Source organism: Patagioenas fasciata, chromosome 1, assembly GCF_037038585.1.
Source record: "Patagioenas fasciata isolate bPatFas1 chromosome 1, bPatFas1.hap1, whole genome shotgun sequence".
In the NCBI taxonomy this organism is placed as follows: Eukaryota; Metazoa; Chordata; class Aves; order Columbiformes; family Columbidae; genus Patagioenas; species Patagioenas fasciata.
Genome location: NC_092520.1, coordinates 99,242,006 through 99,264,779, shown reverse-complemented (window position 1 = coordinate 99,264,779; position 22,774 = coordinate 99,242,006). Strand labels below are relative to the sequence as shown.

The following is a 22,774-nucleotide window of genomic DNA, read 5'->3' as shown; positions in this document are numbered from 1 at the left end:
CAAATAATGGTTTTAAGCTAATTTTTTTCCACTCCTGCGCAGAAGGATACTTATTTCTGGTTTAGTAAAGGTGGTCCAATGACCTTGTCAAATGTCTACATTAGTTTAGCGGAGACTGAAGCAGAAAAAAGAACTGCCTTGTACTCAACCCAGGTGTTTCACCTACTGTTATTATCTTCCTTCTCTACAGAAGTCCATATGGAAAACCTATGAGGAATGTGCATGTTCATTCATGTTTCTGTCACAGATGCAGTGAAAGATTACCTTCGGAAAACATTCCACTTCTTGTGTCTGTTTACAATGCAAAATGAGAGGAAGCTAAGAAGACACTAAAAGCTTATCAATAATTAGGTTTATTAGCACATAACTCCATGCAAACCTTGTCCCTGCTCACAGCTTCTATTATAACAAACATTAACTGGAATGTAGTGTTCAGGAGGAGGAAAATATTAGGATCCTTCTGGAGCTCTAAAGTCTTATACCCTTTTAAAGAACAATTTATTTCAGTTCTGTTACTAGCTTTACAGAGCTAAACACAATAGCACCACACTGTGGGAGAAAGCAACATCATACACAGTGAATGAGGCAACAATTAGGAATTGAGGCATCATAAGAAATGTTTCCCTAAGTTCTGGAAGTCGTGAGTGTCCCCCAAGGTTTAAAAGGATATGAGGTCTGGAACGCTGTCTGATAACCTTCAATGCTACATGAAAGATGCAATTTAAGATGACAAAGGTATATTACAGCCAGATTTTCAACATATTTCTGATCACAGCAAACCTGAGCTGTAGAACTCTACATACTATTCCCACTATTTTTATAAACTTGAAAGATAGTGAATGGAGTATCAGAGCCCATTTCACTCTCAGAAACATCAAAAGCAGCTGCCACATGCAACTCTGGATTGGATCCAATTAAAAACTCAAGCCTTCAGCCTACCACTGAGGAAACTTGCCACAGAGCTTATAAAAATAACGAGATACAGCATCTATTTCTCTAAACCACATACACAGTATCAGAGAACGGCTGAGGTAAGAAGGACGGATCTCTGGAGGTCATCTGGTGCAAACCCCCTGCTCAAGCAGGGCCACCTGGAGCAAGCTGCTGAAGACCATCGGTTTTTGAATCTCTTCAGTGATAGACACTCCACAGCTACTCTGAGTAATCTATGCCAATGCTCAGTCATTCTCACAATTAAAAAAAACAAACAAAAAAACCCCACAAACAAACAAACAAACTTCAACAACAAAAACCCCAAACAACAACAACAAACTGTTTCCTGATGGTCAGACAGAGCCTCCTGTATTTCAGTTTGTGCCCACTTGTGTCTCCCACTCCCTCCACCTCCTGGTAACACTCTTAATGCAGCCCGGAATACCATTAGTCCTTCTTTGTGGCAAGGGCACGTTGCTGCCTCATGTTCAACTTGGTGTTCACCAGGTCCACCACAGGGCCTTTTCTGCAAAGATGTTTTCCAGCTGGGCAGCCTCCAGTATGTACTGGTGCATGCGGTTGTTCCTCCCCATATGCAGGACTCCACACACTTCCCATTGTTGAACTTCATGAGGTTCCTCTCAATCCATTTCTTCAGGCTGTCAGGGACTCTCTGGATGGCAGCATGACCCTCTGGTCTATCAACCATTCCTCCCATTTTGGTGTGATCTCAAACTTGCTGAGGGTACATTCTGCCCCATCACTCAGATTGTTAATGAAGATGTGTGTAGAAGAGCACTGGAATCAGTATTGGCCACTGGGGTACAACAGTAATAACTGGCTTCCAACCATACTTCATGTCACTGATGAGCACACTCTGGCTGTTCAGCCTGTTTTCAATCCACCTCACTGCCTGCTCATCCATCAGCTTCTCTTTAACAGTCTTACAGGAGGCAGTGTGAAAAGCCTTCCTGAAGTCTAGGCAGACAATATTCCTTGATGTGCCTTCATCTATCATGGGGTTTTTTTATAAGTGGCTGGGGAGGAAGATGGAGATGTGCCAACTTCAATTAGGGACCAAAGGTCCTTGAAAAAAATGGGCAAATCTAGCATCTGATTACATGTCAAACATTTGACCCATGAGGACAGGCTGAGGAAAATGAGCTTGTATAGCCTAGAGAAGAAATAGCATAACAGGTACCTAGCAGTAGACTTTCAACACCTAAGAGGTTGTTGAGAGGACAGCACCAAGATCTTTTCCAGGGTATACAGTGGAACAATGTGCCACAACAATCATAAACAGAAATGGAAGTTCCATCCAGATATAAGAAAATAATATTTTTCTAGGAAAACACTGGAACAGACTACCCAGGGAAATCATGGCTCTCCATTGCTTTCTAGACTCAACTGTACAAAGCCTTGAGCATTCCATTTTAAGCAGATCTGACTGAAGACCTCTCAAGGGCCTTTTAATCTGAAAGATTCTATTTAATCAATTTTACTTTATGTTTGTAGTGGCCTAAGAGCACACAGGTATTGAGCATACACAGCATATTCATTCCCAAAACCTCATTCACTTATCTGAGTCTTCAGGGCTTTTTGTTTGTTTTGCAGAAGGAACAATGCAACGTAAATCTTATTTATCCATCCTGCTGCCTCTAGACTGATGGGTCACCCTATGGGAAAGAAAACTGCCACAGCGACAAAGGCTTAAAGGGATATTCTTCATTTTTTTCACCTATAAATCTTCAGACATTCGAACAGGCCAGCAGCAAGAGAAATTGTACTGCATTCATACTATATAATACATTAAGCATCTGACTGATTGACACAAAACCTCATCCTCTGACTACATCCATACACTGCAATCTTCTTTGTCAGTGACAGATAAGACCATCATGCAATTCTATAAAATATTGAAAACTGCATGGCATCACAGTATCTTGCATATTTTTAAGAGGAAATGTAAAAATTACAATGCTTGATTTTCCCTAAGCCAGTATACAAAAATACTATGTAAACGATGGCTTTTTTTTTTTTAAATATCTATACAGAACGTTCTTTTGCAGAAAAGCAGCACTTAAGTAGAAGGTTATTTCCAGGTTTATATTTGTAATACAGGTAGTTCTATATGGCAATATCCTTCCAAGAACGTTTAATCAAGCACTCTCTCTTCGTAATGTGCCATCAACAACAGTAGCGCTGCAAGGTGAACTCTGTCTTTTGGTAATCTTGTAAAATCCCACCCTTACTCAAGGAGACTGAAAAGGTACACAGGAAATTACTGCCAGTTGAACAATGATGTGCTGACTTTTAGGCAACTCATGCAAGTCTAGATAGTAGATTTAAAAAGTCACTCTGGTTACAGTATTCACACTGAATATCACAGGAACGGTGGAAAGAGTCACACTTGCTAATTTTAAGAGCCACACTTACTAATGAGTCCTGGCTAATTTTAAGCTTGCAATGCTAACAGGATTTTTCTCTTCTTAAACCAATGACTTACATTTACCACGTGGAAATGTTAATGAAGAACAAAACACAAAGTATCTCAAGAAGCAGAGAAACTTAATTCTTTCAGAAGAAAGACAACAGAAGTACCAGTATGTAGCTAAAAAATCCACAGGACTCAGAATCATAATTTTAACATGGAATACATTGAGCACTCAGTTTAAGAGATTTAAAAAAAACCCCACAAAAATCCCACAAACAGAACAACAACAACAAATCAAAAATAAAAAACAAACCAAATGTCTGCTGTGACCTCAAGATTTACAAAAGGTTTGACTTTCAAAAGGTATAAAGCCTTCCATTTTCTGCACTGTCTGAAAGTAATAGGTCTGTCAACTGGGAATGAGTCACCAAATTTTGTCTAGAAACCTTCAAGCTACGTTGTACCAACAGGTATATATAATATTTTAATATTATATATATATAATATTTTAATATATTAAAAATCTGCATAACTGTAGCATAATATTATGAAGCTTAGACTAAAAATATTAACTTTTACCAAATTGACATTTTATATGTATTCACAAGATAGGTGCCGTGAGATGCACGTATACAGGACCAGAGAATCCACGCTGGCACAGAGCACCTAGCTATAATCAATTGTTGTTTCCTTTGTCCGTTGAAGCACACTTTCATTCCTCATCTTGGCTGTTGGTGCAATTGTTCTCTAACCTGCTTTAGTCTGAATGAGCTCAGCCAGGATGTTCCTCCTCTCACCTTTACAAACATTCTGTTAATAACCTGTAAATTAATTTCTACTTGCTGCTCCTTTTCCCTGCCTCAACCCATTTTCTCTGTCCTTGCAGGCTGGCTATCACAAATCCTCCTGCTTTGGTTGGTTATTCAATTTCATTTTTTCAAACACAGTTCCTTATTCCTTCCTTCCTATCAACCTAGTCTACTCATCCTTTTCCCTCCCTCTTCCTCCCACATTCACCCCTGGCAGGAACCTTTACCTCAGCAGCTTCCAATTCCAACTTTTGTTCCTCCCTTTCTCATCCCACAGCCACTGCAAAGACACTCCTGAGCAGAACTGGGCTGAAACATGCTCCACTTAAAAAAAAAAAAAAAAAAAAGCTTCCAAAATCCACTTGGCCAGGATTTCAGTGATTCCTGCTCCCTCCCCTTTACGAACAACAACCAAAAAAGGTATAAAGCTGTTAAGTTATGCATTTATTTTAAACTAGGATTCAGTTAAACTAAACTAGTTTAAGAAAGAAAATATATAAATTTTCACAGATTGTTATAGAAGCCCTGAAATTTGAAGCCCTTCACTTACCAAACACATAGTCATACATTTAAAAGCTGCTACGAGAACTCTTAGAATTGTTATTTTTCTGGTGTATTAACCTTATGACTGCTTTTTCATACTTTTCCCATAAAATATTATAACATTGCAATTCTTAATTAGAAAATGAGATGTTTTTACACTTTAAATTACCTTGCACTCTCTAGACCATATTTCTAGAGTCCTCATTTCTTTGTATTTTTCCTCCTTACAAAAGGTTTCTATATTGAATCTAGAATGCAACCTTAACCAAAATGCTAAGAACTATTTACAGAATTTGAAGGCCTTAAGAAGTTCTTTTTTTAAACATTGACATCTATTCTTTAACTTTGTTTTCCTAAGATTTCTTCTGAAGTTGTTAAAGCTGTCTTTAAGACCATTAATGAAATTGTTCAATGTTCATCTTTGCTACTTTCATTATGACACACCTTGCGCCTTTTAATATGAGCCAGAAATAGTGGGTTTTATTATTGTATATAAGAGAGTTCACCTCAAAAACTGATTAAAACAATCTGATTCTCCCAAGGAAAAAACAAGCAAAAACAAACCAACAAACAAACAAACAAAACCAACAAAAAAACCCCAAACAAACAAACAAAACCCCACCCACAACAAAATACCAAATCAAACCCCAGCATTCATGAGCTGAATTGTACACAAACAGCCAAAAGGAGCAATCATATTTTTATGGATATACTGATATCCTAGATGGTTCTAACACTTCTCCTGCTCCAAAGAATAACATACTCTTCATTACAGCATCATTGAACAAAACGCCTAAGCAGCATTAGAAGCTCCAACCTGTATAGTGCACTTCCCTTCATAGGCAAGAATACGACCTGAATTCCCCACTACCTGTAGGCCTGTGATAGTGTATTCTTGGGTACAAAGTCACTTAGCTACAACAGCAGGACTGCAGAGCTCCACATCTAAAGTCCAACATCTGACATAGTACTGCAGGCACTTAGTCCAACTCAGGTCTCCAACTGTCAGGGCTGGTGCCCTAACCATGCCCTGGACAAAAGGAAGTTGCTTCCTGCTCTCTCACTCCTCATCCCTTCCTTTCTCCAGTTTTCATCAAAATTAATGATGCTTGATGAGCTCTGCACTGAACTAAAGATATTCTAAAATGGTCAGACTTGACTGAAGAAAGCTTATGTCAAAACATGGAAAGGTTGAGAAGTTCTGTGCTGTTGCCTTTGCTGCTGCAACACAACAGAGCTCAAACCAATGCTAAGCAACCACCTCAGTAGATCAGATTTGAGCATGAGTTTGTAGACTTTGCTGAAGCACAGGGCTAATTTATTGCTCCAAAAGATAAGTATCAATTATTTTCAACACCATATGAAACTAAGGTACATATGAAGTTTTAAATAAATAAACAGCAACAAAAAAAGAAAAGTGAACCACAGCCTACAACTGAAGCTCTACTTTGAAAGTAGAATTTTGGCAAAATCCTTGGTCTAAATGTAGCCCTGAATCAATTCCATTTAACACACAGATGAAGTTTTTTCCTGGATAGTTCTAGTTCTATTCAGGCAGTGACTGGAACTGATAAACAATTTTAGAAAGTACATCATACAACTAAAGCTAATTCTGTGAGGGGAAAAAAAAAATTATACTTTAGAAATATTAAGTAGTATTTTTTTAATGTAGAAACGGCACATTTACTTTTATCAGGACAAGAAGTCCAATGATGCACTCAATGCCATTAAACCACAGATAATTAGCTCAAACTTTTCACTTGCTTTTAGATCTTATAACCCATAAGAGACTGGAATATGTTTCAGAAACATCTGTACTGAGGATATTTGGAAAAACATAATAATTTCATCTAAAAGCAGCAATGGCAAAATACTAATTAAGATAAAACTCAGCAGTTCAATATGAATGATACATACCCAAAAAAAAGGTAAAAATGACATCTTTGGACTGGGCAGAACAGCATGAAAGGATTTCAGCAGGTAGTTTTCTCCGAATATAGATTACTTTTTCTGATGTAAGGTATCTGGCAGTCTTCAGTCTTTGTTGAGACCACCAGACAAGTCAGGGTGGGGGTGAGAGAAGTCCCAGAAATTGACTTAAAACAAATGCCCGCAAAAGTTAACGTCCAGTTACATTCTGAATAAAATAGGGTTTGCAGATGCCTCATTAAGTGCATCTACCTCTCTCAAGTTTATGTGCAGACAAGGTTCAGTCTTGGCATTCAGTAACTGGCCAAAGAAAACTGAAGCATGCATCCTGACTGGTGGTGAAAGCCTTTTGTAGACATGGTAGCAGATGATAAATCTGACATAACTTTCTGCAGAGATGCAGCTTCAGTACAGCGACTACAAGTAGAAAAAAGTTCCAAGGCTGTACTGCATGAACCTTCACAGCTGGACTAAGGTTGAATGTTGAAAGGAAGGACTTACTGCCAAGCAGTTTGTACAAAACTCCCTTTTTTTTTCCCCTCCAACATGCTAAAAATTATGCTATGCATATGCTTTAAAGTTAAACAAATTAACAAACCCTTTTTTCCCCATAGAGAGTTATCAGCTCATTATAAAACCCTCTTGGGTAAGCTTACACCATATTTCAGAAGTTAATGTACTAATTAAAATAAGGACTTGCAGTAGCTAAGTAAAGTTTTCTTTAATCGGTTTGTCCAAGCATTCATTTCCAATCTATCCCACCTTGCAAAAAACAAGTCTCATTTACTTCTATCTGAAGATCCAGTCTTACGTTGGTAGGAACCAGGCACAATGATAGTCACTGCCATTACCTGCTTTTTCTCTCCACATTTAACTGAGAAGCAGCTGAACAGACCTTGAACTGCCACTTTAACTAGCCCCTACTAATGGAGAACTCACTCCTGATTCTCAATGCAAACACATACTACAAATTGAATCAAAGCCCCCTTCCTCATGTTTAAGTTGAAGAGCAACTGAACAAACTGAAGCAACCCTTTGCACATCTCTTGAGATTCAAGTCTTGTTTCTTTTCTCCCTTCAGAGTACAGACTTGGAATGCAGAATAAACAGTCTCCTCTATATCTACGGTATTTCCCCTGTGAACACAAGGAAGGTGATCCCCCCATTTGTTACAGAAATCTTACTCAACACCAACTGCTAAGCCAAAATCAGATCCTACCATGGCCAAAAACATAATATATAATCCATGAAAAGAGTGCTTTAAGATATCTAGAAATCATTTTGCATAGTTCACAGATGTCGTATTTCAACTGCAGATCTAGGGTAGCAGCATTTTCTTTTCTAATGGCTGAGGCACTCTTTCAAAATTCATTATCTATTTTCAACCAATTGCTTATTTCCTGTCTTAAGGAGAAAGGACTCCATAAGGCTAGAGAAGGCCATCTTCACAGTCTTGTCCTTTCTGCAAGAAGCTGTCCCAAACAAAGCTTTAAAACTAGGTATATTCAAAACTGATAATGGTCTCCTGGTCTTCCTCTTCCTAGGTTTTTTTTGAACATTGAAGGAAGGTGCTGGCCTGGTTCTCAACAAAATAATTCCTATACATGGGGTACTCAGGGTATAGATAAATCTGCTTACTATACGACACTCCTCTATGACAAACTAGATTCCAAGTACCACACATTCCACGCATCACTAAGGTAGAATCACTGAAAGGGAGCCCAAAAGCCCCTTCCCCCACAAACGTTTTCCAGCATGTGACGAACACATATAATCCATTGAGAAGCAGAAAATATTTCCCTGAGAGGTAAACAATTGATATAATCTGTGCTTTCCTTCTAAAAACAAGGACATGTAATCTTCTTTCTGATAAACTGGTTTCCTGACTTAACTGTTTTCCTAAAGATACATGGCTGTTCGCACAGCAATTTGCTTTCCAGCGCTCGCCAATTCCTATCCGGGCAAAGACAAAGGTTTTGAGAGTAATTGCTCTGCAGTTGGAAAACCGGCCAAAATCTCTGAAGAGAACGACTCAATGGGAAATTTACAAAAGGGGCAGGGGCAGAGAAAGACACTCTTTAATCCTATTTTTTTTTTCAGTCTAGTTTAGGCCCCAAAACACTAAGAACATGAACCAAAAGGACAAAGAGGTAGAAAGCACATCTGAAGAAACACTGCTTGACAGACTTTTTTAGCCACAAAGATTAGATAAAGTAGAAAAATGTGAAAAATATAAAAAACATTCTCTGCTTGTTGCAGTATGCAGGAAAGATTGGAGCAGATTTGTACTTACTAGGTACAAAACACATTTGTCTGCTGAAACACCCTTCCTTTCCCTCAGACTGAGTAGGGAAGCATGGCTGCTCAAATAAGAAGGCAAAGATCTTATTTCTCCCTGGTAAGAAAAATTAGGTAAATTTCCTTCTCCCACATATGCTCACAGGGACACAAGGTAGAGAACTACCTCTCCTCTTCCTTGAATTCTAGACAGAAGTGCCACAAAACTTTACTTTTTCCACACTGCAGAGGCAAAGTCAACCTACTAAAAGTTCTTTCCCCTACAGCTTTAATAAATATTAAGGGCAGGGGGTGGGGAGGGAGCAGGGAGAAGTGGAAGGAAGAAGGGAGAAGGGGAAGCCTCCTGTATTAAATACATAAACTGTCATCAGGACTTTCAGGAGACAGTAACAGAACAGGTTGCTGTGTACCACTCCCTGTAAGGAAAATAATCTAGGTTGCAACACTACAGCCTGCAATCATCAGTAGATTCAAAGATAAAACCATAATAATGACACCTTTTCAAGGGTTCTGGTTCTAAGAACTTTGAGGACTAGAGAAACTCCTTGCTAGTTTTGATTTCAGAAACTGAAATCTGCAGCAAGCCAGTCTCCATGAGAGCAAAATTCTGATAGACAGACATCCTACAGCTCGCTGAAAGGCCAGTGAGTCTAAGAAAGCAAAAGAAGATCTTAGGGTAGGCCAGAACATACAGTGTGAAACAACATATAAAAGTATTGATATGAAAAAGACATGGAAGGCAAAGTGGGGAAAAAAAGGCCAGAAAGAAGCTTTGGCAGAGCTACTGGGGATATTTATATTATAAAAAACATGCTGAAAGAATGAAAACTGGCAGAAAAATCTTTAAAAAACGTTAAGGTATACTGACACACAAATTATAAGTAAAATGCTGGTACTAAAGAGACTAGCAAAAATAAAACTGTTCTATATTCATTAACAAACCAACAGAGAAGGCAGAGTCAGATTCAGTATAATCTTTTCTTCAGGATATTCTGAAAGCACTCAAAGGTGTAAGAAGGAGGAAGATGAACAAAACTGATTTTACAAAATATTTAAATATGCATAAAAGTACTATAAGGCAGTATATTAATCTCTAAAACAAAAATATAACCTTTTTGAAACATCTCAACACTACAAAAAGACACTAAGATAAAAAACTTAAGGTACTGTATCATAGTAAAAACAGTAACAGGAATGTGACTTGCAAATTTTTAACAGCCGAAATGAAAGCAAAAAGTATTGAAAGTTTGCTTCTTAACTACAGCTGTATCTGAAGACAAGGGAAGAAAGAATACAAGATATTTCTCTTTAGAGAAACTCTCTAATATTTTCTAAAGGAAATAAATATAGGATACAGCTATCTTCTTCACTGATACAGGCTTTACAAAACAAACTTTTCTAACAGCAGTGAGTCATGAAATCCAGCCAAAATTTATCTTTTTAAGAGTACGGATGAAAATGTAGAACCAAATAACTGTTCAGGATAAATTTCATCAAGAAACTAGAGATGGCAGCAAAGTCTCAAGCTATCAACTGAGAGTAAGAGAAAAAGTTAAATGAAAAAGAAAGTTCTGAATAATTCTTAAGAGTTTTTTTTCAAACAGTAAGCACTTCAAGTCGTTTTCTCTTCTTCAAGCAGTGATTAAAAAAATGAAAACCCATTAGAAAGAACTGGCAAAAATCACAGTAAGGCTTCATTCTTAAATGCAATCACTTCACAGATCGCTTTTAGCACATATCAGAAAACACATTTTAGAACAGGTTTCAATAAAATATGCATGTTTAAATCTACCGTGTATCAATATTCTCAAAAGTACACCACTAATTTCTGAATGTTCCAGCCATGTATCTGAAACCACATTTCAGGAAGGTATTATTCTTATGCTTTTCCTTGTCTTTGCTACTGTAACAAATACTGAAAAGTTGGGTATAAGCTGAGTTTCAGGAAGAGAATTTTCCACTCTTATTTTTCTGCAACACATCAGATTTAAAAAAATACATTAGCAATATAGCAAACTAAACCCTATTCTGAAAAACAACAAATATTCAGGGAAAGAATCACAAAAGTTTTGCAAAGTGATCTCATCTTTCTGCTGAACTGCATCCCTGAGAACACTCTAAAATCCTACACTTCTGGGTTTGCTGTTTAATCCTAAAATGAAAGAATTCCCAAGACATTGAAAAGTGCTCTCTCAACAACAATGAATAGCTCAGTAACTCACAACTAAGGACACTACCCCAACCAACAGTTCTGCTACATATTTTGCCTGGCTATTGACTGGGCCCTGTTCTCAGAACTGCCCTGTCTGCCGATGCCCAGTGGCAGCTGCTACTCACTCACCAGTGCTTGGAATATTCACTCAAATTGGGAGGCACATACTCAAGTCCTTCCCTAACACACAGCACCTGAAAAAGCACTCACCAGGCTAGAAGATATCCAAAACAAGGGTATTCCCAACACTCCCTGACGATGTTTTATGGAATAATTTAATATTCACCAGATCACTACGGGAAAACAAGCATTCATGATGATCATACTCAATAAGCAAAAAATCTCCATCTCATTCCCAGTCCTTGTTCTGAGAGAATTGCATGTATTTCATACACACAACACAGGGAAACGAACTCTACAGCCAGCAATCTACTTGAAAACATCCCTAACCAGTAGAGCAAAGAGACAATTCAGAGTTTTGAAAACTTCAAACAACTAGGAAAATAAGAATCCAAGAAAGAAGATACATCTGCAAGAGCTGGGAAAGTATCCTATCTCAATGGCAGCTATGAAGTATTGAATACTTTCCAACTGGAAGTGCCTTCAGCTGACAAAAAAAATGTCACGCTTGAGATCTAAGATTAGCAAAAGAGCTCTTGATATTTTAAGCACCCTGTTTACTTTATGCTTTTAAAGATAACTGAACCTTACACGCTGTACATCTGAGAAACCCAGACAACAGGTAACCATTTTCTCCACAGAGGAAAAAGTAAGTAAGTAAGTAAGTAAGTAAATAAATAAATAAATAAATAAATAAATAAAAATCTTAATCTAATAGCTGTAACTGAGCAAAACAGTTTTGTCTGACCTTCAGTTTTGAAAGCCCCTTTTGTTGCTTTCACCTCTGTAGCACTGAAGCTCTGGAATTAAGATGCCTGCAGGAACACACTAAGGAAGAGATTATCTCTAGTTTGGGGGCTGTAGAAAGGAAAACAGTGTTTTCTGTAACCAGAAGTTGGTACTTTTCAATCTAAACTTGATATACATATACTAACACAGAAATTTAAAAAAAAAAATAAATAAATAAAAGAAAAACAAAAACTCAAGTACTTTAATTGAAACAAGTTCTTCATCAATGCAATATATTTTAAATTTAGGTTTAGACAAAACAAAATCTGAAAAAAAGGTAGCTCAGGAAAATTTTGATTTTGAATTTCTTGAATTTTCCAAAATATGCTATCAGTACTTTTGCACATAATCAAAAGAACTCAAACATTAAGCATGCTTGTGGTTCAGAGTTATATCCAATCACTGATATTCAAGCCCCAAAGAACGCAACAAAAGACATGCACACTAAAAGAGCATCTAACCATGTCATAAGCTAATATGCTTCAGAGTTAACTCAACTGTTAAAAAAAATAAATCCCCTAGATTTACAGTTGCCTTACTAACTTTAATTTGACCCTATTATGTATTCAATTTAAATCCCAAGTGAGGTGAGGTCCTGACATAAAGTTAGTGCTTGGTTTTAAACACAGGGAATGTTTGTGTGTATAGAAGGAAAGAAGAAGCAAATTAAGAACATAAAAGCAACTGTTAGGGAAGTTCAACTAAGTGTGATTTTTGTGTGTGAGTGTTGATAATTGTTAACTTGCAACTTTTTTTTTTTAAATAAAATAAAATAAAATAAAAATCTCTTTCCCTTTTCTCCTCCCCTTTCCTTACCATTTTCTGGATTATTGCCTCCAAACTCTTGCCTGCAGTCTTCCTGCTTATTATGCCAAAAAGCCAAACATGCTTTAAAAATCAACAGCAAAGCATTCTATGATATGGCCTTAATAGTTCATTGTTGTCAAATGTGAAGGGAGGGGCCCCGCACACCTTCTCTCTCTCAATCCCTATTTCTTCTACCTTGAGCTAGCCTTGACTATATTGTACGTCTAATCAAGCCAGTGAAAACAGCAGAATAACCCATTCAACAAGTAAATATTCATGTACTGCACTTACCTTATATAGATCAGACACAAGCTAAAGCTGGGACAGAGGAAGTACGGTTCATGCAGGGCATGAAAGTATATAAAGAGATAAAGACTCCCCTCTTTCAGCAGCAGCAAACTTATTTCAGCTCACATCACAAAATTGCACTAATATACTCCCACAATACCTCCCATGAAGGTAAAATAGGACAAAGGCTACTACTATCATGTTTACAGAATCTACAGATCAGCTACAACTTGATACGGCTATTCTTCAGGAATCATAATATACCTAAAGAGGTTGCAGGATTACACAGATGCAGGATTTCACCTCAGTTCCCACCCTGGTTAGCTGCTCTGCAGCTAGACAGCGTTGACCAAACAGATGTTTTCTCTAAATCTATCTGAACCCAACCTATCTGGTCCTGTTGGATTCAAGTTCAACACTGGCAAACTTAAAGACCTCCACAAAGATCTGCTCTTTTCTAGGAAAAGTTACTAGATCAGATCAGTACTGATGCAAGAAAGATCCTATCAGTGAAATATATAACTCCGTAATTTTTTTTGTCATCTTCCCAGGCTACCCTCACCCCACCTTCTATCTCACCTTTTTCTAGCCAGTGAGAGGGGGGGTGAACGGGTGGTTTGGAGAATGGAATTTAAGATTATCTTACTTGCTGCTTCACTGCTCCTTTCATTTACTGGTATATAGATCCCTTTAATCGAGTGTACATTGGTGCTTTCCCACTGTCCAGAACTGTTCCATATCAGGAACAACATCTGGAGCAAAAAAAAAAAAAAAAAAACGGGGAAAGTGGGCAGCTGACAACTCGATTACTCCATTTGTAGAAACAGCTGCAGGATTTCCCTGCAGCAGGGTGGAAGCAATAGGAGACCCTTTTGGTTGGCTTCTCTAACAAAAACAAAAGTGGTAGAATAAAGAATATAGAGAAGATATAAGAACATGTCTGAAGATCTTGTCAGGAAGAGTTAAACTTCCCTTTAAGAGAAATATTAAGAACATTTTTCTTCTTGTTTGTGTGGTGTTTTTTTTTTCCTTTTGTTTTGTTTTGTTTGGTTCATTTGTTTTTGTTTCCCTCTGTGAAGAGCAATACAGTACTCCATCAAAAAGGCAGAAGAGTTGAGAAGTTTCAGGGTGACAAAAAACAATGAACGGGGGACCACCTTTATAAAGGCTTTTTTAAGCAAACAAAACAACAGCTCTAATACTGGGAAAGTCCATAATGAATCCTGAAGGCACAAAAGAAAAAAGGATACTTTATGTATACACCTAGGAAGGCATTTGGAAACAGATTTCATAAAGTTCTGAATATCTTAAACGCCAACTGTACCTGAGGAGCCTCAGTCTCACTACAGGTAAGACTTTTCCTTACCCCCAGAGCTCTTTGGATCAAAAATTTCCAAATGTGAACTACCTTTCAAGGTAACTGGTAACAGTGAGTTTAAATGAAGTCAGGAGTTATCTAAGAATCTTGTGTTCCCTATAAAAGGCAAACTTTAAAATTGTAAGGTTTTCTCAATCTCTGCTACAGCATAACTGACACTTAGAACTCCTTTTTCAACCTACCTGAAAACGCTTTCTAAACAACTGAACTGAAACAGGCCACATTTTGTACCAGTTTAAATGCCCATATAGAACTTATACCCCAGCTTTTACTTCTAAAAATTTTGTTCAGAGACAAGTTCATTACAGCTTTCTTAATTTACATATCCTAGGAAATGTATGCAATATTAAATGCTAACAGTAACTGCTTATGTCCACACTATCCAGAAAAGAAAATGCGGATGTTAGTAAAAAAAGAAATCAGAGTACTCCCAGGCAGTTACATATGCCATTGGGAAGGCGAAGAAACAAGTCAAGGAGCCAAGTGAAAATCTATTTAATCAAATGCTATTTATAAAACCTCTGGTGAAAGGAAAATATACAGAACTTGAGGGGCACACAATGAACTTTTTAAGTGTGTAAGAACTAGGTATCACATACAAATGTCTTCACATGGTAAAGACATGTTTTAACTATTGGTTTCTGAAAAAGCTAAGTCAATATAGAAATCGACAAAATATTGACAATACAAGAATCCTGACAAATTCTAAGCCTGGAAGGAAAGTACAGCCCCACTGTACTTTGAATATTGCAATAAAAGACAGAAAGTATGTAGGTAAGAAGGCTACCTCTTCTTACCCTATTCTACGAAAAAGGTACGAAAGTAAAAGAGCAAGGCACTTTTTAACCAAAGGAGGGTTACTTCTGCCATTTGAGCGGAAGTTTGAGAATACATTAACCCTTTTAGTTCTAAATTTATCTTCTAACAGTTTTCTGGTTGTTTCTCTGAAAAGACACCTTTGCTTCTCATACAAACTGAAGAGAAAAATTAAATCCTCATTATACTGCGAAGATGTTTTATGGTCAAGCTCTGAAAATTATTCCAAACTTTATTTAGCTGTTTCCATCTAAGAAAAAGATATTGGTAAAAATGAAGCTCAAACACTAGTAACATTATCACAGCTGAAACACCAAAGCTTGCTGTGCACTTCTGTTTCTGACAAGGGAGGCATTCGTTTTACCAATAGACATCTCCCAAGAAACATTGTAACTCACTCTGAATACAGTAGAAGTTTATTAAAAGAAGTTACAAACTTGACACTCTCTCCCCACACTTTGGATGCCTTACCTAGGTAACCTCTTACATGCTTGTGTGATATATGCAAATAAAAAGGGTTTCTTGGGATTCATTTTGTGGGCATATTAGCTGATTAGTATACTATCTTAAGACACCAGTCTAACTTTTTAAATTACTAGGAATTATAATTTTGGCCATGCATGTAATATATCCTGTACAAACATTTTCATGCTGTGTATTAAAAAAATACTCTTGCCTGGAAAAAGGAGAATTCATAAAGAGTTATTTTTATTACCTCCGTAATTTGGCATAAAATACCCACTTCTAACAACAACCACTTTTAATTCTGAAGTCACCATTCTTCAGATGGCACATTTAAGTTGACTACAGGTTTTTAAAAGTGATCTTTGGAAACATCATACCAGGGTTAATACTGCTAAATTATCTTCCATTATCATGACATCTGTATAACAGATTATAAAAAGGCCACCGCATCAGACACAGGGAGCTAAGTAGGTGAGTAGCTGTTGACACAAAATATGGGCCTTTTCTTTCCCTAATATTTCTTTATCCTGAAGCATTTTATCTCACGCATTGTGTTTGAATTTACATGATTATCAGGGATCAGTTTGGTCCTAAAGCCTAGTCCCTCTTCTTGAAGGCAAAGTTTCACACTATTTTATTAAAAAGATCAAACTCTTAACTTAGCAAATCTTCAAGACAAGGTATTTGTCCAGCAACTTCTCACAGACAGCTGCTCCAGAATCTCAGCAGTAAATAGGTCCAAAATCTTCCAGTTTTCAGCCTCAAATTACTCAGGACTAGTCTGCACACATTTGTTCATCTGCTCTTACCTTTGAGGGCTTCCTTCTCTTGGATGTTTAAGCACAAAAACATATTTGCAAAACCCTTGCACTATCTTTCTTAGTTTGCATTTTCCTAGGTCAAGTTCCTTCAAACTTGCCTCTTAAGTAAGTCTCTACTTTTCCATCATTACAGTTGTCTTGTTCACATCATAGGGATGTGAACTCTAAGAATGCAGCTGCTTATCAAAACAACACTAGAAAAAGCCACACAAATGGAAAGCAATACCGATTAAAATGTTGTACTCTGCAACTAGGTATATTAATTCTACTGTGTTCAGCTACAGTTGAACCTCTTAAGTAGACAGAACCTCTTAACAGAAACAGGTCACTATTACAGTTAAAATCCATAGCAGAATAACTTAGCTAAGGAGATATTCTAGCAACTCTACACTTCAAATAATATACTATTATTTTCCTGAAGCAATGCACATTATGACTTCATGCTTAAATCAAATATTCATTATGATCTGTTATTCTGAAACCCTGTAACACAGAAAACAGATGAGAATGTTTTATTAGTACAATCGTACTTCACACAGTACTAATAAACTCAAAAGCTAAACTAGACAAATCACTTTCCAAACCCCAGCGAAGTTGCCTTTCCTCTCTCCCCTTCCCAAACAGTGAGCACATAATACAGTTGTTCCACATTTTCATTTTGTTTGTCAAAATTATACCAAACAGTTATTTGAATTGGTTTTACTGGAGGTGCAAAATGTCCATAGTATACTAGAGAAAAAGTACATTTGAGAGTAAATGGTATTCTTATTCCTGTGCTGAGAAAATGGAGGCAACAATGGAAAACACTGAAACCATACTTTTGGATAGTTTTGTTATCACTATATTTAAAATTATTAAAGTATTTATTGGACAAGGAATCCATGAGCTTTCTCCTCCCTTTCCTAAACACCCCCAGCCTGGGGCATAAACCTAAAGCTTCTTCATCTTAAGGTAATCGCTTAGGATGAAACTGCAACACCACCCTCTTGTCTGACTTGAGTGGGATTACAAGCCTTCACACTCTGATGCAAAAAAAGAAATCCCATCTGACTTTCCACCCCAAGACCTTGCATCCTACCCTCACATCTCCTGCAATGTTCCAGCAGCACTGGGAGGCTGCAGAGAGAGTAACACTTGCAGGTTCTAAGCACTTTAACTCTTCTTAACTAGATGGAAGAGCCCAAGTAGAGAGAATCATCATGCCATCGCAGGGGAAGGAGAGATAAAAACAAACTAAAATCATGAGTGTGCAGTGCAGAAAATGACTACACTGAACCCAGTCATATTGCAGGAGTGGTGAGTAGGTCAAGAGAGGTTCTCCCCGCCATCTGCTCTGCCCTGGTGAGACCGCATCTGGAATATTGTGTCATTGTGTCCAGTTCTGGGCCCTTCAGTTCAAGGACAGGGAACTGCTGGAGAGAGTCCAGCGCAGGGCAACAAGGACGATTAAAGGAACGGAGCATCTCCCTTATGAGGAAAGGCTGAGGGAGTTGGGGTTCTTTAGCCTGGAGGAGACTGAGGGGTGACCTTATCAATGTTTACAAATACATAAAAGGTGAGTGTCAGGAGGATGGAGCCAGGCTCTTCTCAGTGACATCCAATGGTAGGACAAGGGGTAATGGGTTCAAACTGGAACACAAGAGGTTCCATTTAAATTTGAGAAGAAACTTCTTCTCAGTAAGGGTAACAGAACACTGGAACAGGCTGCCCAGGGGGGTTGTGGAGTCTCCTACTCTGGAGACATTCAAAACCCACCTGGACACCTTCCTGCATAGCCTCATCTAGGTGTTCCTACTCCGGCAGGGGGATTGGACTAGATGATCTTTGAGGTCCATTCCAATCCCTAACATTCTGTGATTCTGTGAAAGCAACAATAGTAGTGGCACCAATCATCACATTACACTTTGGTACTAAAAGTATCAACAACTGCACTGCTACTATGCACAATGACTGTACATATATATGGTCCACAAATGGAAGAGAAAATTACAAAAATTTAAGTTACTATTGACATGAAGACTAATTATTTCAATTGAGATCAATGCCCTTTTTAACACAAATTTCTATCAACTTTATCACATAGTATTCACAACTTAAAAATTTGGAGAAATTTTTAAGCAATCTACAATCCTATTGTTAGAAAGGTAAGACAATCTTTAGGATACTCCTCTAATGCTAACAAAAACCAACATGAATCCTAAGAGGTACAGAAACTCAAAACCACATGATATAAACTAAAGTCCTTGCAGAACAAGGACCCTATCATAAAAGCCATGCTTTGGTCTTCTACATTCAATACAAATAGGCATTCTCTCCGGCATAAAGAAAACTACTGAGTATATGAAGCTCCCATGATAAACTCAGAAAAGTATTCACCTCAGATGAATGCCCAAGAGGCTTCAGCTATACACCTACCAAGTTTTCTAAGCTACTCAATGCATTCTGAATGAAAATTTTAATTTAAAAAATAAAGAAGTACACTTAGGACTATTATCCATGAACTGTCAATCAAATTGCTTAAATATTTAGCTTGTATACTTCTCAACCAATATACAGCGAGAATATTTTCAAAGTTACCTAGAAGCAAGTTTGGAAAAAAAAAAAGGCACACCTGTGATTTTTATCACTGTCAGTTATCCTGAGATACGTTAACACATATCTGAAGGGTAACAAAGAAATCTCCAATTTAGTTCTTGTTTTAAGTGTGTTTGTGTCAGCCAAGTCTGAAGACAAGACAGTAACCGAAAACATAACAAGTCTCGTAAGGTAAAACTGCATGACTACTCTTAGTCTCATAAATGACACTTTTAAAAGTTTAACAAGAAATTGGGGTTATTATTCCAATTTTTATCTCTGTGTAGCTTTCAGTAATGGAAAGACATACTGGAAATACGTGCAAATGAAGATTTCCCTTAATTTTTTCCCTGAAGGAAACATCTCTCTATGCCTCCTGGCCTTTCTTTTCTCCCGCACCTATTCAAAATGAAAAATGCATGCTTGCAGAACTTAAACACATTAAATGCCACATAATAAACCATTTATCACTGTCATTCCAATCAATTCATTCATATACTATTGCACTGTAGTTATTCCACACGCCAGCACACCAAAAGCTATTATCACTGCATTTACACAAAGTAAGTGTTATCCGTTTATTTTATTTAAAAGCATTGAAAGTTTATCCTAAAGATCAGAGTCTGCCTCAACACATTGGACCACACACTCACAGATAAGAAACTATTGCCTTATTTCTCTAGTAAATTGTATGAGAACTTTGGGACTTCTCTTAGACTAACTATTCAGACATTTTACAGGCAAAGATCTCTTTCCCATACCTTTTGTGAAAATACCTTTTACTACCTCAAATGACAGTGGTAACTACCTATTTAGGAAAGATAAATTACACATTTTAATATTTCATGTGTCTGAAATGCAAATTAGGGCCAGATGTGCTATTTGCAAGAACCAAATTGCTGGATCAATCAATAATAAATCATACAGACATGCAGACATTTAGTGAATGTTTCACTGAAAGATGTTTAGCAAGATGCATACATCGCAAGTCAAAGCAAATTTACATCAGCTTTCCTCCAGTTGCTTAAAGACAGGTAAGGTGGTACCCAAAATCTGTAAGCTAAATAAAGATGCTGCAGCCCTGCTTCCCTGGAAGTCACCTGTGTAGTATTGCAAAAAAACAGGAATACTAATACACCTCTGCATTAAATTGTGTATTTATTTTAATTTTTTTTTTTTTTTCAGAGGACTGATGTGACATCTGTGCGGAAAAGCCTGAACAATCACAATGAGTTATCAACCCTTCACACCATCACTGCTGGTATTTTCAGTGATCCACCCTGTTTTTGCTACAGTGCTCTTGGTATCATTATGCTACTGTGATTCAATATTTATCTGTTAGAGATGTGTTACATCACAACACCATCTATACTACCTAAATCTCACATGGAACTTCTGTTGCTAAAACCTAATCCACAGTTTTTGAGCTCTCTCTTCAAAATTCTCCAATCAGAAAGCAAAATGTCATTTGAGATGTGCAAACAGTCTGGACCTCTGTGAAACATCCATTCTCTAAAAGGGCGTGCAATCATGCAAAATCACAGCACCTTCTTTCTAACGGTAATCAGGTATGAATAAAATAGTGTGTGAACTGCAGTGGTTAGCATAAAACCACTCGTGAAAGAAGTGTACCAAAAATTGTCTTCAAAGCATGTTTAATAACAGAATTTTGTTTCTCAGCTACAGAAGCTCCTCACCAACAACCAGCACTAAGCTAAAGCCACTGCTTACCATTTAGGACAGTCAATAAGGCCCTTAAAGCTCAATATTTTCAAAAGTTGTTTCTGTTAAGAGAGAGGTAGTAATACCTTGAGAAATGACAGAACTGAGTGCTGAAACTTCTGCTGACAACAAAGTCACCTGTCAAGTCCAAAGCTAGCATTTTAGTATGATCTCGAGGAAGGATTATTTCTAAAATATTTTTAGGTCTAGCTTTGAAAGTAGAGAGCACTTGATATATACTGAAAAGCATTATGGTGGAGAGCAGGCAAGACAACACATGCAGAAAAAAATATTTGTTTACAATCGAAACACAGTGAACCATTTTCCTTCGAAAATTCATTGTCAGGAAGAAAAAACTAAAAACACATTGAGCAGTGTCACTACAAAGGTTTCTAAAGCAATCTCAGCTTTGGAATCAGAAACAGATAGAAAATTCGAAAGTCACAATATTGCTACATCTTTCATGCCCATTTTGCAATACTGACACAACTACAGAAGATACGTGAAAGATGACAAATAAATTAAAAAATTATTTTCAAACCGGACAGTCACAAAAATATGAGCAGGGGGAAGGGAGTTCAGCTTTAATTCTTTATCACCATCTGATTTGGGGGATTCTATGCATTTTCTTGGTGTGATTACAAAGACTGAGACTTGAACTGTCATTTTCAACCACACTACAACGGTGGTAACTTGAAACAGGCAACTGGGGAACGCTAGCAACTATCTCACCTCCTAGGTTTGATACAAGCCTCGACCATCGGTTTAACAGCAGTTGCATAATAAGACTCAAAGGCCAAACGCTCCCACTGCCTTACACATCTCTATTTCCACACGAATGACAGTGGAGTGAAAGATCTGGACGAAAACCGAGCACTACCCGAGTATCACTAGTACTGCCACTAACAAGCTGGTTATTATGCAGCAAAGAAGAGGAAAACCCAACACCTGGTGCACAAATATGCAGACACCCAGTGAATAGGTGGATCTACAGAGAGATATCTTCCCTTTCCCTTCCCCAACAGGCAATCCTTGATGGGTGTGCCAGGAATGGGATATAGGGGGGAGGAGAAGAAAAGGGGTGGGAAGTGGTTGCCGCTTGCTGCAGCCAGCCTGAGTGATGGTTAGGTTGTTAATCATGGTGGCTGAGGAACCATGGGGTCACTGCTCCCCCGTCCGCCTCCCTTGTAATGAGGGAGGTGGGCAGCGCGGCGGAGGCACTCGCCGTGTCACCGCCACCAAGCAAGGGGGAGACCCGGACCCGCACCGCTCACACGGACCCGCTGGCGGCAGCGACTCAGGTGGGTGCCGAGCAGAGCATCCCTCTCCCCCCGCGCCCGGCGGGAGGGGCCGGGCACGGGGGCACAGCCGCCCCCCTCCCCCGCTCTGCCCGGTGGCGCACACGCCCGCCCTGTCCTGCCCGCCTCCCGCTCCCCGCGGGACTCACTTGCCGATCACCTCGCAGAGCTCGTACACGTCTTCGAACAGCACGTCGTCGTCGGCCATGGTCCGGGCGGGGGGGGATCAGCCCGAGAGGCGGCGGCCCCAGGGAAGGGGGGCGGGAGGGAGGGAGGAAGGGGGAGCGGGGGGGGCCGCGGGCACGGTCCTCGCCGCGCGGCGCGCTCCCCTGCCGGTCAGCGCCAACCGCCACCACCACGGTAAATCCCAGCCGCTACGGCAGCTCCCGCCGCCGCCGCCACCTTCCTGGGGCGCCGCCGCCGCCCGCCCGGGGGCCCCCGCGGCCGCGCCGGGACTCCCCGCTCCTCCTCCCGCGGGCCGCAGCCGCCGCTCCCCGCGCGTGTCACACACTCTGCGACCCCACCTTCCTCCGCCCCC

At 38.8% G+C, this 22,774-nt stretch overlaps 1 protein-coding gene and 1 long non-coding RNA gene across 13 annotated transcripts in view; one reads left to right on the top strand and one right to left on the bottom strand.

Moving 5' to 3' along the window:
• CASK (calcium/calmodulin dependent serine protein kinase) overlaps nt 1-22,523 on the bottom strand; it is a 209,651-nt gene extending 187,128 nt beyond the window's left edge. For all 11 annotated transcript variants that reach the window (XM_065860249.2, XM_065860258.2, XM_065860270.2 and 8 more), the window contains exon 1: nt 22,386-22,523. In XM_065860249.2, coding sequence (XP_065716321.1) covers nt 22,386-22,444 — 59 coding nt within the window. In that variant the 5' untranslated portion in view covers nt 22,445-22,523. The remainder of the gene's footprint in view (nt 1-22,385) is intronic.
• LOC136114772 (uncharacterized) overlaps nt 22,059-22,774 on the top strand; it is a 39,681-nt gene continuing 38,965 nt past the window's right edge. The window contains exon 1 of one of the 2 annotated variants that reach the window (XR_010653150.2): nt 22,059-22,239. This is a non-coding gene — a long non-coding RNA (uncharacterized lncRNA). Of the gene's footprint in view, nt 22,240-22,522; nt 22,597-22,774 lie in introns of those variants that run through there. The other variant, XR_011740289.1, reaches the window with a different exon arrangement.